Here is a 15,719-nt window from a genome sequence, read left to right on the forward strand (position 1 = left end):
ACCTCCCCTCAGCCCCTGATCCCGCCCCTCGCAGCACCACGTCCAATCAGAAGCTCCCGCCGCTCTCGCCCCGCCCACTCCGCCAGCCCACTCCGCCCGCCCATTGGCGGAGGCCGCTCCCCCGGCGCTGCCTCCATGGCGACGCGGCGGACGGGCACTCCAAGATGGCCGCCGAGCCGGGCGGCGGGCGCGCCCGGCCCGCCCGCTGCTGCCGCCCGCCGCTCGCCACCTTCACCGCCGGGCTGCTGCTGCTCCTGCCGCTGCCCCCCTGCACCTCCGCCTCCTCCTCCTGTCAGCATCGCGTACCCAGCGGCGACCAGGTGCGGTGGCCGGCGGTCTTCATGCGGCCGCGAGGGGTGTTGGGGGGCAGAGGCTCCCTTGTTGGCCGTTCCCGCTGTTGGATCCGTCCCTTCTCGGCTTCTCCGGGCCGGGCTGTGCCGGTCTGGCCCCGCAGCCCCGGCTGTGGGCGCTGACGACGGCGGGCGGGCGCGGAGCATCCCAGCGGGGCGAGCGAGGGGGCGGGAAGGGGCCGGCAGGGAGCGGCGCTGCCGGGCGGGAGCGGGCCGAGGCCCGCGGCCGCGGGGTGCGCTGCAGCCCGGGTGAGCTGCCTCATCCCGCCTCGTGCCTCTCCCTGCCAGGTCGTCTATCAAGTTCCTCTAAAGGAAAATCACGTCTCGAAGAGAAACGTGGATCAACAGCTAAGAATAAAGATTGTATATGACAGAAGCGTTGAGGAGTGAGTATAATGGTGTGGCAGATTTTGTGTTTCTTATGGCTGAGAATAGAAACCTTGTGAACTAAAGCTCGTTTGTTTTGTTTTTTAAATGTAGTTTGCTGCCTGAGAAAAGACACCTTATAAAGGTATGTTATATTTGCTTCCTCTTTTTGTTTGTATGTAGTATAAATGAAATTAAGACCTGTTCAACTAAAACCTTGAATGCCAGCAATTTAGTATTCCTCTAGTCCAGGAAACCAAAGCTTTGTGTATAGATTATACCTCCATAACAAATAATCCAGACTTCTCCTGCATGGAGTTTGCTATATCCCAAGGTGCAAAAGTATCAGTGACAAATGTGTATATAGTTTTTAAAAGCCTCTTTGAAACTGAATATTCTAATTAATACTGTTTTCCTTCTCATTTTCTCATTCCAATGACAACACATGGGAATACCGAAACAAAGTATTTCCTGAATATGTTCACAATAATTGAACTTCTCAGGAGTCAGGCTTTCCCCTCTTGTGATATACCACAATACCTAGCAAATTTCATGTAACTTGATAGTTAATGCCTTTGGGGTGAGGTGTGTCTGCACTGCCACTGGGTGACTGATTTTTGCTCTTTTCAGAACAAACTCTTCCCACAAGCTATATCTTATTTGGAGAAGACATTTCAAGTGCGCAAATCTGCCGGTGCTATATTGCTAAGCAGGTGTGTGAAAGTCTGATGAAAAATCACTTGCTATATTTGATATTTAACGCTGTGCTGCATAGCCTTTAAAAGAAGATTAGAGTGTAGGAAATGCCCTGCTGAATCAGATCAGTGACCCATCTGATCCAGCCACAGTGGCAGATGCTCTTTTACAAATCTGCCAATCTTCCAGAAGCAACACCTGCATTTGTTGTTGCAGAGATTTTCAAAGCTACACATGCTGCCAGTTCTCTTTTATGTGTACCCCCATTTATGAACCTGGTTCTAATCTCTCTTTGAGCCTGTGGATGCTCCATTAACAAGTGGAAGCATTATGTCTTCCCTGGTAAGGTAATTAACAGTTTTCACTGTGAAAGTTACATCTAGTATCAACAGAGTGCAGTAAGATTATTCTGTAGTTCTCCTTTAATAATAAAAGCATTGATTGTCTCATGTTTCATTGAAGGCAATGTGTGACAAACCAATATTTAAGGAGGAAAGCTGACCCTCACAGATATTGCCAAAAAGCCTGTGCGGACCATACAAGGTGTGGGCCAGTTATAGTTCCTGAGAAGCACCTCCAGGTAAGTTCAGCTGTCCAAGTGTTTCCTAATCTTTGAAATATTACTGTTTATGATTATTAATGAAAAAGTGAATATTGGTAATTGTGCTTAAGTGACCTGTTTGCTGGAGATCACTAAGTCTGAATGAAAGAATAGAAAAACTTAAATTAGTGTGAGTTTCTATAGTTTATGTTGTTGAATCCAAACTCAAATAGAAGAAAGCCAGGAACTGGTTACTGTTTTCTGAGCCTGTGTTCTAATGGCCTGTATGGAGAAGATGAGATTTGGAGCTTGCTAAATTGCCATTAGTCACTTTGTTATTCACCTTGGTCAATGATTTTTGAAGACCTTGTTTGAAGAGGCTATTCACTGACTCCGCAGTATAGTGCAAGAAATGCTTCAGACTTGTTTTCTTTATTCAACTACTGTATGTGATCAGTAAATTTTTGGTTTTCTTTCTTTAACTTGGAAGTTTCAACCGTATCATTAAAAAGATAGCTTACATGAGAAATGCTATTGTTACTTCTGTGTACTAGTTTTGCAAGCCAAGATTTAAAAAAAAAAAAAGTATAAGAAATACAGGGTCCTAATTCCAATTAAATTTATAAGAAATACAGGGATGCTTGACAGGCTTTTTTTTTTTTTCATTTGTTTTTTTAAAGCTGCCACCTTCCTTGTGTCTAATAAATCATAAGAGTTAGTCATTTGAAAGTTATTCCTTGGCTCTGGTTTTGTTTGCTGTTCTTCACAGGATGTTTTCTTCTGCTGTCTATTAGGATTTATTCTTGGCATCAAGCTAATTGAATTGTGTTATGCAGAGTTTTGGTGATAAGTGGAGTATTGTAATTGTTCCCTTTGAACGCTGTAAAGCAATGCAGGGTGTACAATGACAGCGACTGGCACCGCAGGCCCACGGGCTCACCCGAGCACGAAGGGGTTCGAGATGCTGACTTTGTGCTCTATGTCAGTGCTCTCACTACTGACAGGTGTGGCCATGAAAATATCATTGCATATGCAGCCTACTGCCAACTGGAAGCTGAAATGGACAGGCAAGTATTCCCTCTGTTGCAAACTCTCTTTAATTAAACTTTTAAGTTTCTTGATTGTTCAGATGTGGAATTTGATTGTTTGCCTTTGTTGTATAACAAATGAGGAGTCATCGTGGACAAGCATTGCATTTGTGTAAAATCACAAACCCATCAAATAGTGCTTAACTTGCAGAGTTGAGGCACAGGACTCAAAGCTGATCCTCCACTGTTAATGCCTGAACTTTTTATCAAGATCCTGTTTCTCTTAAGGTGAATGTCATAATTTCACATACTTAAAGAATGCAAGTTCCTACTTATGTTTTGTTTCCATTCAGTTGTAGTCATTGTCACAGTCTTTATACCTCCCTAGGATCTTACCTAAAATTCAGGTCCCTTGCACTGTTGTCTGTGACACCTGTGCAGAATACTGAATATAGAGATTGTTTGATTGACTCCATCCCACCACTCCCCATCCCAACAGTAAACTAGTCACTGTGTTGTTAACAGATATTTATAAATTATTGGGAAGGACATATTTTTACATTAGTCTGTATCTTCTTTAGATCTTCTGCTGCTTCAAGTGAATAATTACTTTAATTTTGTAGTATTTATCAAAAAAACATTTAACTTTACAACTCTCTTCCAGGCCAATAGCAGGATATGCTAACTTGTGTCCAAACATGATTTCAACACAAGCTCAGGAATTTGTTGGCATGTTGTCTACAGTGAAACACGAGATAATCCATGCACTGGTAAGGGTTGAAACCTTGCCCTGAAATGGGTGCCTGCTTGCTCACATGCCTCCAGCTTGTTGCCAGGAGAAGGATGTTTGGTGGAGGAAAGCTCTTGCTTTGCCTCCTTCAATTTGTGTTAATTGCCTTGGAGTGTTGTACTTCCAGTGTGTCTCTGGTGGGTGTGGGGACTCTTTCATGGTGTTTGACTTTGTATATGAATGTCTTATCAAAGGTTTCCATGTGCTTGTTTTTTAACTTGAAGGGTTTCTCTGCTGGACTGTTTGCATTTTATCGTGATGATGATGGAAAACCTTTGACACCAAGATATGCAGATGGACTTCCTCCTTTTAATGAAAGGTATTTTTTGGACCTCTTGGTACTCCCAATTCTTGCCTGTTAAAAATACAATTTCATTCCATTATTAGAGTGACTTGCCTTTATAATGTTCAAACAGTGGTGTGTGGTGACTCTCTAGTCTTTCTTTACATTGCCATTAAGCACTTATGTTATCCACATATACTATAAACTAAGACAGGATTTAATTTATCAGAAGGCTGGAAGGTAAGCTTACAGTTAGCCATGTTGTCTAATGTCAGTGCAGTTCATTTTTAAGATTTATGGTTATGCAGAACGGACGAGGTGTGTACTGTGCTGTGTGAATTTTCTGATTTGTTAAAGAATGAGCAGTTTGCATTTTTTTTTGTTTGTTTTTTTAGTTTGTATTGTAGATATTATTATAGGAGATGGAAGGGTAGAGAGCTTTTTTTACAACAGCAATACAGAGGGGTTTTATTTAATTTCTTACATTTTTGGTAACTGTAGAAAATGCGCCTTGAGTCTATAACTAACCTTACTTTGCTGTTAAATCAGTTGTGTGTTTAATAAACACATGTTAAAAAGGAGAAATGCTGCATAATAAAATTTCTAAGTTTAGAAAGCGTGAGGGAGTATAGAGATTATCCATGCTTCTGTTTCTTATGGAGATAGATCTTTGCACAGTAACATGTCTTTGTGGGAAGGATTTGTAACCAAACCTTCTCCTTACAGCCTAGGTTTGTATCAGTGGAGCAGTAAAGTTGTTCATAAAGCAGTGAGGCTGTGGGACATACGTGATGGCAAAATGCTGCGCCATGCTGTTCATCTTCTGGTGACACCTCGGGTGGTCGTAAGTGTGCATTACCTTTCAAGCTTTGTATGCCAAGGTTGCCAGGACATTCTTGAGTCATAAATATTTCTAATCCTTGGAGAATGCCCTACCCTGAAAGTATGGCCCAAAGCCCGTTCCATTAACATTGTGTAATTGAGAGGGTGTAGCTAAAGTAGAGTAGAAAATGGGTGACAGACAATATGAAATAAATAAATTGACATAGTAAGAGAAAATGAAGGGACTGGAAGGTCAAGCAAAACTGATGTTGAAGAAATTCCTTAATCCTACTCTTTAGATGTTTTCCTACAGGCTTAAGACAACTCCTGCTCCTTTAATATTAATATTTTGTCATGCTTAAAAATAAGTTCCTCAAGGATTTTTGGAAATCTTTCTTGCTTCCCACGCATCAGACTCTCTCTTTGTGCCCCCAACAGAACATATGCTCAAGTGTTAACAAATTGGATTTGGAACTAAGTCATAGTGTTAATCGCATTTTGCCACAAATAATCTTTTTGTTTTAAATCTAAGACAGTATATAGAGCAAACATGGATTAATTACCCTGGTTTTGCTCATTTATTTCAAGGAGATGAGTGGATAGTGTGATAGCCTTGCTGTTGGGGTGCTTGCATAGTCAGCCTCTGAGTAGAAAACAAAATGGTAGAAAAAGAAATGCTGAAATACTTTTAATAGGTAATTCTAGAGCACTAGATCTGCATTTGGGTATCCGTCTCAGTATTTTGAGAGCTGTGTTGAAATGTTTTCTTTCTAGGAAGAAGCCCGAAAACATTTTAATTGTCCAATTCTAGAGGGAATGGAGCTTGAAAATCAAGGTGGCATGGGTACTGAGCTCAATCACTGGGAGAAGAGGTTGTTGGAGGTTTGTGCTGATACTAGGAATGGAAGGGAATGTGGAAATGTCTGCTCCCTGTGCCTTGATTTTTTGGTTTATTGTGGTACCTACTGGAGCCTTAAAAATGCAGGAGTATCAAACCACATTGAAATACCTCACAAATAGTACTTGATATTTAAATATTTAGAGGTCCAATTTCTAGATACATCTGTCTTTTAGCCTTCTTGCTAAATCTCAGAGTATGAGACCACGTGTTACTGAAAAGCTCAATGTCTCTTACTTCTGTCTGCCATTTATCTTTTGAGAAGGTTTGCTCCCATTTCAGGGCAAAGGGGGTATTCCTTTTAGTCAATTGAGTTTTGTTGCCCTCTGCCTCTTAAATACTTCATAATTCTATTTATTACCTTGACTTCATCTTTTTTCATGTACTCTGGCTTTAGCTTTCATCCTGGCTCCTCCAGAACCTTGCCTGACCAAGGAAACACTTATTTCCCTCTTAACATTTAAGCTAATTTTTATTTGTAACTTAGCACTGTGTGAAATTTTTGGCAGAGTTACATTGTCTAGTCATTGTTTTATGCAGTAAGGTAAACAAGAAGGGAAATGCTTTTTTCATGAAGGAGTATGGGATTTAATTGTAAATATTAAAAAGAGAACAGAAATAAAATGCTTTTTCCTAAGAAAAAGAAGCATTTTCTTAAAATTTTGAATGGTTTAAAATTTTGAGTGGCTTATCAATCATAACTGGTCACTTTCAGAATGAAGCAATGACTGGATCCCACACTCAGAATCGAGTCTTTTCCAGGATCACCTTAGCATTAATGGAAGACACAGGGTAAGAATTAAGAATGGGAGGGTGGGTTTTGGTTCATTTGTGTTTGGTTTGCATTGTACTTGATTTTATTTCAAATTGATGCACTTGTACTTATCCCTCTGCATCAGAGTAGATGATCAGCATAATTAGCTTTACATTAGATAAGGAGTCATACCTTGTATGTTACTTTTTCTTCATGTGTTTCAAAACCCATTTTTAATCTAGCCTTAAAAAGCCAGGCATTGCAATGCAAAGTGCTGTTTGTAGTATCTATTTACTTTTTGTCTTAATGTAAGTCTTTTTTCAATTGCATGCAATACATATTATTTTTTTCAGCTCTTCTTGCAGATAGAAAGCAGAAATTGACTAAGATTTCATCTTTCTGTATGCATTATTCCTTTGCAGATCACAAAATTTTCTTCTAGTTCATTATGACTTGAAAAATAGTGAAATCATAATGTATTTTCCTATAGGCAGAAGGGGGTGCAGCTTCCCTTTTCTTAATTTGAAAACCTTAAGGCATAACATTCTTTGAACTGCTGTTTTATTAATCAGAACAGTAATTTTTGAAGTAACTATATTCTCATTTCAAAATACCTTTACAGATGGTATAAAGCAAATTACAGCATGGCAGAGAAATTAGACTGGGGACGCAATAAAGGCTGTGACTTTGTAATGAAGAGCTGCAAATTCTGGATTGACCAGAAGAGACAAAAGTAAGAATAACAGTCTTTCAAGAAAAATTTAAAAATAAAGAGGAAACCCTGATGCTTGTTTACATTTGTCCTTCAAAAGTAATTCAGTAAAAAGAGGTAGAGGTTGGTAGAGATGAAAAATTAATACTGCCCTGCATCCCTCCTAATTAGGATAAATACAGAGGCAAGCAGGGTGTAGAATGCATTTACACTATGAGAAGGCTGCACTTTAGAGAGGACAGGTAGGACTTCTTCTAAAAGTCTTTGCCTTCTTATACACAGCCTGCCTTGTTTGTTCCTTGCAACCTTGTTTGTTCTTTACAATCCTCAAACATTTCTAGGACACAGCTGCATAGTGCACCTGTTTTGCTTATATGTTTTGTTCTTTAAAGTTTACAAAGCAGTGTCATTAAAACTAAATAGGTGAATGCATTGTAACTTTGTTTGCTGGCTTGATATTCTTTAAATCAGAAAGGTCAAAACCAAATAAGAAAAACTAGCATCCAGAGAAGAAGTCAGTGCTTCTTTGTGTGATTGACTGAGTCTAGGGGAGAATGGGAACAGTCTTGATAGGCTGCTTATGTAAAGCAGTTTAATTTATCTGATGTGATTTTTATTCTGGTTTTGTTTCTTTGCTTTTTGTTTTTGAGGAAGCAATTGATCAGTCCATACTGCGACACTTTGAGGAGTAATCCTTTGCAGTTAACCTGCAGACAGGACCAAAGAGCAGTAGCAGTGTGCAACTTGCAGAAGTTTCCAAAGCAGTTACCTCAGGAATATCAGGTATAATGCATCCTACTTTAAAAATAACTGAAGTGTTTTCACTGTTGAGCTTTGCAGCCTGTTGTTTGTGTTTGTTTCAGTTTTTTTACTTCTGAACTATCAGATGACAGTAGATACTGTGAAAAATGTCTACGTAGTTTATTACAAGGAGTCGGGAGACTGATAAAAACCCCTTGTGATCTTGATAAAAGAAAATTATGTTGCTTGGCTATCTAGCCAAATACCTGATAGAAATGTTGCTGTGTAACAGAAATCCCCCAAAATGTCTTGTTTGAGGGATATCTTCCCCCAGTCTTCCTCCCTTTGTTACTGCACACTAAGAAATCTGTTTTGCTTACATCCCAAAGAATGTGATTATTACACAGAGGGGAACCAGGGCCAGAAGCTGGAAGTGATACATGCAGATATGAATCTCTACATTATTTACAGAGATAAATACTTCTGGCTCATCTGGTTCATGGGTATTGTAAGGTGCTGTTAATAGCATTCCTGAGTAGTAACAGCTGATGTTCTTGCAGCTGTAATGATTTGCTCTATTTAAAAAAATAGCTGTACTCTTGCCTTTGCACAAACTGCTTCACTACTGTACTTTGTTTTGCAGTACTTTGACAATCTTAATGGAGTACCAGCAGAAGAATTGCCTTACTATGGTGGCTCAGTAGAAATTGCTGACTATTGTCCCTTTAGTCAGGAATTCAGCTGGCATTTAAGTGGTGAATTTCAACGCAGTTCAGACTGTAGAATAATTGAAAACCAGCCAGGTCAGTATTCAGGACTTCAGGGTGGTATTGCAGAGATTTCATTTGTTAACTTGGAATGGACTTGCTGCATATTCAAACTAATTGCATGTGAATTTTTTCACTCATGAAGTTTCACACCACCAGCTGTATAAACACTGTGCTGTGGTAAGAAGCATAGCACAACTATTGTGTACACCTGAGGCAAACTCACATATCTAATGCAGGAATTGCATAAAGAGTGAACAGATACTTACCCCAAGTGACCCTAATACAAGACTGACAAGACCCTAATACAAGTGACTCTAATAAAAGAATGGGGGTGGGGGAGAGGGCTGTTTGTTGAGTCTCTGAAATGTGATTGCACTTTTCATTTTGTATTTTTTTTGTTCAAGGCCAGGGTCTTTGTGAGTTACCAGAACATGGGCTTGTCTCCTAGTGTAATGCATGGATGTTCAGTGTTGCAGAGCTCCAGAATGCTGTAGGCTATTACCTGTCTTTGCAGTTGTCTCAAAAACAAACACCCTCTGCCCTCAAACCAGCAATTACAGCTGGCATTCCCTGAGGGCAAACATAACCACTTTCTGATGGAAAGTGCTTGCTCATTGTGGGTTATTTTTGTGGTTAGTTGATTATTTTGTTTTTTTCTTAAATCTTGTGTTTCTTTCCACGTTATTTTCAAGACAGTATAAATCCCAAATTGATAATAATTCAGGGTATGAAATATTCCAAAAGTAAACTTTGAATTGCATGTGGGGACATTGATTAGATAGCCTTTTAAATTGATGTGAGCTTTCTGTTCTTCTGGTTAACTTGTAATTCATTATATTCCTTCTACCTTAGATCCTACCAAAAACTATGGTGCAGAGAAATATGGACCAAACTCTGTATGTCTTATTCAGAAATCTGCTTTTGTTATGGAACAGTGCAGGAGGAAACTCAGTTACCCTGACTGGGGTAGTGGATGTTATCAAGTAAGTATTTGTTGGGTTTTTGGTGGATTTTCTTTTTTAATGACCCCAAAGGGAAAAGGCAGGTAGGTTGTGAGTGTTAGAACTTTTCACCTGCTTTGTAATCTATGGATCGTATAACATACTTTGAAAACAATCTTTCAGCCATAAGCCTGTAATTTAGATAGTTGTGTGGCTGCTGGGATGGCTTCCAGTCTCACTAGGGACATCATCTGTCTTATCCCATGGCACTTTATCCTCTGCTAGGAAGGAATACTTCCATGAAATGTTCTGTTGTTGAACCTTAATATTAATTAGTCACTCTGATTTTTCAGAGGTGGAAAGCACTGTGCACATGTCACTTCTCATTTTCTTTGGGACTCTCACTAAGGGTGTCACCTTCAGTAACTGCCAACTCTGCAAAAGTGGTCATTAGCAGAAGCCAAGTTTTACTCAGGGACAGCTGATGATCTGCGTAATTGCGTAATTGCACAAAAAGAGTATAGTCAGTGCTTTGAAGCATTCCTGAATCTCATAGTTGCTCAGATTGCATTAAAATATTTGCAGTTAATCTGTGCTTCTGATAAATCATTGTAGGTGCACAGTTTGTGGTGATTGGGAGTGGGGCTGTGGCCCAGCCTTATCCCCAGTGGGTACAGCTGTGAAAAGCAGGTGAGCAGCCCTGACAGCAATGAGCCATGGAGTGCCCAGGGGCACTGACCAACCACCAAAGGGAGCAGAGGGCACACGGGTGCAGTGCATCAACATGAGAGGTATAAAAGGCTGGGCTAAAGAACAAGGAGGGCAGATACTGAAGCCTTCTGAAGTGGTCTGGTGTTGCTCTATGGGTTGAAGCCTTCTGTAATTGTGTGATGATATTCTGTGTATTGTGGCCATCTCAACTGTGACACGTGCTGTGATAAATCATAATACAGACTTGACTCTGATTCTTTTATTTTAAGGTTTCTTGTTCTCCACAAGGGCTGCATGTGTGGGTCAAGGACACTGCATACTTGTGCAGCCGCTCAGGCCAGGTGTTGACTGTGAGCATTCAGATGAATGGTTGGATACACGTTGGCAATCTCATTTGCCCAGCCTGTTCAGACTTCTGTGACTCCTGTCCCCCAGAGAGGGATCCTCCAGCTTCTAACTTAACAAGAGCTGCACCCATTGGTAGGTTGCCTTTTTTGCTGAAGTGAAACTTCAGTATTAAATATCTGAAAATGTCAAAGATTTCTGTCAGTTCTGTCAGGAACAGGAAAGGAAGGCTGTGGCTATTTTAAGATCCCAGGTGTAGGAGGTAAGGGAAAATAGCAAAAGTGTGCTGCGTTCTGCTGTGCAGTCGTGCAGAATAGTGACTAACACAGGAGAAATGTGTCTGAAACATAACACCTTCATTTCATGTCTCCTGGTAATCATCCCAGAAATCTAGCATTAGCCTGGGAATTTATCAGAAAATCTGACCTCTGTTTTGAAAGCCGTATTGTAATTATAATCTTAAAAATTATCCGCTTGGTGGAAAGTAAGTTCTCACTTGTATACCTTCCTATTGATAATGTTCATGTTGTAATGCAGAAAGATCAGAGTCAGTTTTCTTTTTGAGGAAGGTAAAAAGCTGAATTCACTAAATACCAGTTAATGTTTTGTCAAGAAATTTGTTTTAACTCTTTGGTAGTTTTTAGTGTTCTCTTTATTGTTTTATCTTGTCTTTAAATGTAAAATTTATAATTTTTTGTAATTTTTATTTTTATTTTTTTTTTTAGATTTATGCTCCTGCTCATCCAGCCTGGTTGTAACCCTTTGGTTGCTGGTGGCCAACTTAGTTCCCCTGCTAACAGGATTGTTTCTCTGCGCATAGGCTTGAGCTTGGGGCAAGAAGAAGTTCTGAGATACCCATCCTGCTGCACTCCTTGCTGTGGAGCACGGGGGTTCTGTCTCAGCAGCAGCTCTCTCCTGCTGAACCTCATTTCCCCTGGCAAGTATCACTGCACACAGTAGTCAGGGAGATGTTGACAAAAGCAGGCAGAATTTTGAGAGGAGGAAAATTTACCTTGTTATCTCAATAAGTGCCAGTATTTTCCTGAATTGCAACCTATGGGTTTTTTGATGCAGTAACAAGATCCACTTTGCCAACTGTGTTAAACTACCTGGCAGCTCAGTCAAGATTTGAAATGAGAACTCTTCTGTAATAGAACTGAGGGCTGTTTTTTTATATCTGTTGTGGTAGCAAAGTATCCTCAAGCTGGAAATATACCTCAGTGGTTTAGTCAAAAGCCATGTAAAAATCAGTTGTCATGACTGCTGATAACCAAGGCCTAAAGAGGCTGGCAATTTGTTTTTGTTTTGTTAATTCTTACAATTTTGTGGAGGAGGAAAGAATGTCATTGGATAAACCAGTGGATGGCAGATGCCTCCACGAGTGTATTCTGCAGCTTTGAGCCCCCTCAGAATTCATACTAGGTAAAGCAGCTAATTCTTGGGGTTCATTACATCTTCCTACATGGACAAAATGGAATTTCAGATTGGTAACCAGTACTACTGTCTGGAAATCCCATTTTCATTTAGCGTGTGCCAGTTCTACTATGAAATAAGACATCCCATTTGGATATCCTCTAGAGTTGTTAGGCAAATGCATTTCAGTACTGACACTCAGACTGTAAATTTGGGATAGAATTTATGATTATTTTTTCTTTTGTTGGTTTGTTTTTCAAAATAATGGCTTTATTGTTTCAAAACTAGTATGAACATTATTGCAGATGTTCTCACTTCTTGTTGAAGAGCAAACCAGTAGCAATGGCAGCTATAATCTTACAGGATCATGCTAATGTCTCTAGACCAAAAACAATATTGAATGTGGAAGGAAAGCCTAATCTCTTTTCTTTTTTCCTTCCCTCTACTCTTTTTGGACATGTAAGTACTATGGATTATTTGAGTATTTGTAGTAAGCTGAGAATCAGATGGTTTGAGCCACATGAGGGCACACCTTGCTACAAAATTTATCACTTGATGACAAAATATATAAGAGGAAGGAAATGAGTAAAATCCGTCAAGGTAAGGACAGCTGCTCTATAGGACCCTTGTTTCTATTTATTTCTGACTATAATGTGTTTACAAATAATCCTGTTCAGAGGTAAAGAAACTCTTTGTGGTTCAATACACTGTCTGTCCTTTTAGGACAGTTTTCACTCCTGGAAAAGTGTTAAATTTAAGGGAGCAGACATGCCTATTGCACTAAAAAATGCAGATATAGGGAGAAAGATGATGTTACTCTGCTTCTTAAATGTTCTGTGGCATTATAATTGTCAGTGACAGGATCACTTTCCTAAATGGAAAGTAGGGAGATGGAGTAAAACTTTAGGTACAATTATACTGTAATAATAGGACTTCCATCATGATTGTAAGAAATTCTTTGTGCCTGCTGGACTTGATTTTGTTGGGTTTTTTTATTATTATTTTTTTATTTAAGGAAACTGTTATGACACTGCTGAGGCAGGTAAGGTGCAACCTTAAACTGTCTAAAGACATCACAGCTGAGAGCACCTTGCACTGGGCTAGTTCTCCTTCTTAACTGCAGGTTAAGCTTGCTGTGAATTACACAAGGCCTAGGCTAGCCTTAAATCAGTGTCTCGGAGGAGCAATACAAATCAGGACTCAAATGCTTTAAAATTGTGCAAATGGAATTATTAAACACTCAGATTGATAAGTGAATGCTAGTTATTTTAATATATACACAAAACAGTCAATGTAAACTGTTACCTGGAAAACATAAAGGTTTGAGAATGCATCTTAGGTACCAGAGGTTGATATTGTATTTTTTGTCTGTTGTGCAATAATACAGTTGAAATGGTATCACTCAACAGCAATGCTTTGATACTTGAAAAGAAATTGCTGGTTATTTTTTCTTATTGTGAAATGTTTGCACTGTCTGAACTTTCTGGTTAACTTTATAACTGTTAAACTTTTTAACTGGTGTTGATTTATTGTGCTCAGTATTTGATATGCTGGTCTCCTGTCTAAGTGTGAGATTTGTCATATTCAATTGAATATTTTTATCTTCTACACAGTTGTTTATCTTGAGGGCTTTTCTTCTTTTAATCTCTCTTCCTGAGAATTAACTGAAAGATGGGTTAGAAAGTTGATGCTTACCTACTTCTGAATTGTATGCATTAATTAAAGAAAGGGGATGTAGTGCTTTGTATTGAAAGGGAAAAAATCTATCAGCCTGTTGGAGCTCTTGTGGTCAGGTTCACCACTACCTGCTAAGCAGCTGCATCAGTGAACCAGTGAAGTAAAACTGCTATTGCCTTAATAATCTGAGATTTCAGTTGTAATTTCTTTGTCGTGCAGCCTTCAGCTGCCTGTGAACTGCAGAACTGGACGTGACTTTGGGGGGTCGGGCGTGGAAGGTACTTGAGTCAGAAAAATGCAACATCTTCTGTCCCACCAGCGGGTTAGCAGCTGATAGCAGCTGTAGCCTTGTGGGAACTGCCAGGGAATGTGTCATCTTAGTGGCAATGAACTGGTAGCTGTCATACAGAATAATTGAGTAAAGCTGACTACCTCAGTTCTGTTTGTCTTTGCGTTCAGCTTTTAGCCCGCTGTGAACTTCCAGATCTTAACATGAATTAAGTAAAATCATGTCTCAGGTTTTTAAGAGTAAAATTACTACAGTTGGAAGCATAAGCCATTTTTGAGTATAGAACACAGCTAAAATTGTAGCTTAAGCAGATCAGTTATGTAGCCTTAAGTGTAGTTTCTGCCGTAAAATTCAGAATTCTTTTAAATAAATGCAAAGTTTGCTGTGTTAGGTGTCCTGACCACACATGACCAGTCCCTCCTATCGCATCTCTTAAGTGTGAAAACTTGGAAATACAGCCCATTTAAGCCTTTGTGTTTCCACCAGAGAAACACAAAGACTGGGCAGCAGGAGCCCTGGAAGTTGTGCTGAGATGCATGAGTTTGCTCATCTGTAACAGAAACATTTCCAGTATATGGTGTCCACAGTTTTAACCTCATAATTTTAAAAAAATATTCCTTGTTTGCTTAGGAAAGTAAATTAGTCTTGCAGTCTTTTTTGGTCCCAGTAGTTCAAATAATTTGAATTAGAAGTTGAAGCAAGTCATCTTTTAGGAGCACATTTTTTCTACTGTTGCAATTATAAGGAGGAAGGAGAGCTTTTGGCTGGAGAATGCAGCAAGTAAAATCACATGGAAAAGCAGCAATTCATTTCTCCTGAAATGAGTTGAGGTCTTGGGATACAGTCATGGCCCTTGATGTAGGTTAATTACTGAAAGAGAATTATATCCCCCATTAATTGACTGTCAGCCCAATACAGCTCATTCTTTCTGCTGAGCTCTCACAAACTGGGGAGACTGATGTCTGAGCAGACATATCCACAATCCCTTATGAGGCCAGTTGTTTTTAATCTTCCTGTCCTGCAAATCCTTCTGCTTGATGATATTCAGTAGAGAGGGAAGTGTACATCCTTCCTTCCCCACATTTCCAAGGAGTGACTTTCAGCCAGCTGAGCAGCTCAAGATGTTTTCCCTGCAAGACTGAATCCCTGTTTTTAGCTTGTTTGGATGTGTGGGTGCCTGCTTGCATGTATGTACTGCTCTGCAGGATTTGGGACTGTTTTTGCACTGAATAACATGATCTTACACTACCAGACTTCCAAAGTGCAAATGTTGCCTTTTTAAAGTGAAGCTTACCTTGGAGATAAAACAACTGTTCTGAGAAACTGGCTGACCTTGAACATGTGTTTCCTATTTTGGTACAGAATGTAAATATAGAACTAACTATTTTACACAGATTTTGGCTGGACTGAGATATAAGGGCTAATTTGTGTTATTTGTATATGGAGTAAGAATTTCCTTATTTTACTGTTTAAAAAAGGTATGTCATGCAACAAAAGAAAAAACTGTTCTTCAATAAAATATCTGTAGAATATTAATTCTTCTTGTCCTTTTCTTTGAGAGCTGACGATGATTAACTGCAAGAGTAAGAGCA

The 15,719-nt window shown here is 39.6% G+C and overlaps 1 protein-coding gene across 1 annotated transcript; it reads left to right on the plus strand.

The window, feature by feature from the left end:
* The first annotated feature begins 164 nt into the window (after window positions 1–164).
* LMLN (leishmanolysin like peptidase) lies at window positions 165–15,663 on the plus strand. Its single transcript, XM_041473283.1, has 17 exons — window positions 165–320; window positions 639–736; window positions 831–861; window positions 1,347–1,429; window positions 1,875–1,992; window positions 2,842–3,020; window positions 3,646–3,751; window positions 3,996–4,090; window positions 4,781–4,898; window positions 5,651–5,758; window positions 6,490–6,566; window positions 7,151–7,261; window positions 7,891–8,023; window positions 8,625–8,784; window positions 9,604–9,734; window positions 10,673–10,883; window positions 11,474–15,663. Exons 1-17 carry the CDS (start codon window positions 165–167, stop codon window positions 11,566–11,568), a joined length of 2,010 nt encoding a protein of 669 aa, XP_041329217.1. The 3' UTR covers window positions 11,569–15,663.
* Window positions 15,664–15,719: the final 56 nt, after the last annotated feature.

This window comes from Pyrgilauda ruficollis, unplaced genomic scaffold, assembly GCF_017590135.1.
Source record: "Pyrgilauda ruficollis isolate IOZ18807 unplaced genomic scaffold, ASM1759013v1 scaffold3, whole genome shotgun sequence".
Classification (NCBI taxonomy): domain Eukaryota; kingdom Metazoa; phylum Chordata; class Aves; order Passeriformes; family Passeridae; genus Pyrgilauda; species Pyrgilauda ruficollis.

What these genes read in the sequence shown, in the direction of transcription:
- LMLN (XM_041473283.1), top strand. Translation starts at nt 165, where the DNA reads ATGGCCGCCGAGCCGGGCGGCGGGCGCGCCCGGCCCGCCCGCTGCTGC. An exon ending in AGAAAAGACACCTTATAAAG is followed by an intron (nt 862 to 1,346) that starts GTATGTTATATT and finishes TGCTCTTTTCAG; the next exon opens with AACAAACTCTTCCCACAAGC. An exon ending in AATAATTGAAAACCAGCCAG is followed by an intron (nt 8,785 to 9,603) that starts GTCAGTATTCAG and finishes CTTCTACCTTAG; the next exon opens with ATCCTACCAAAAACTATGGT.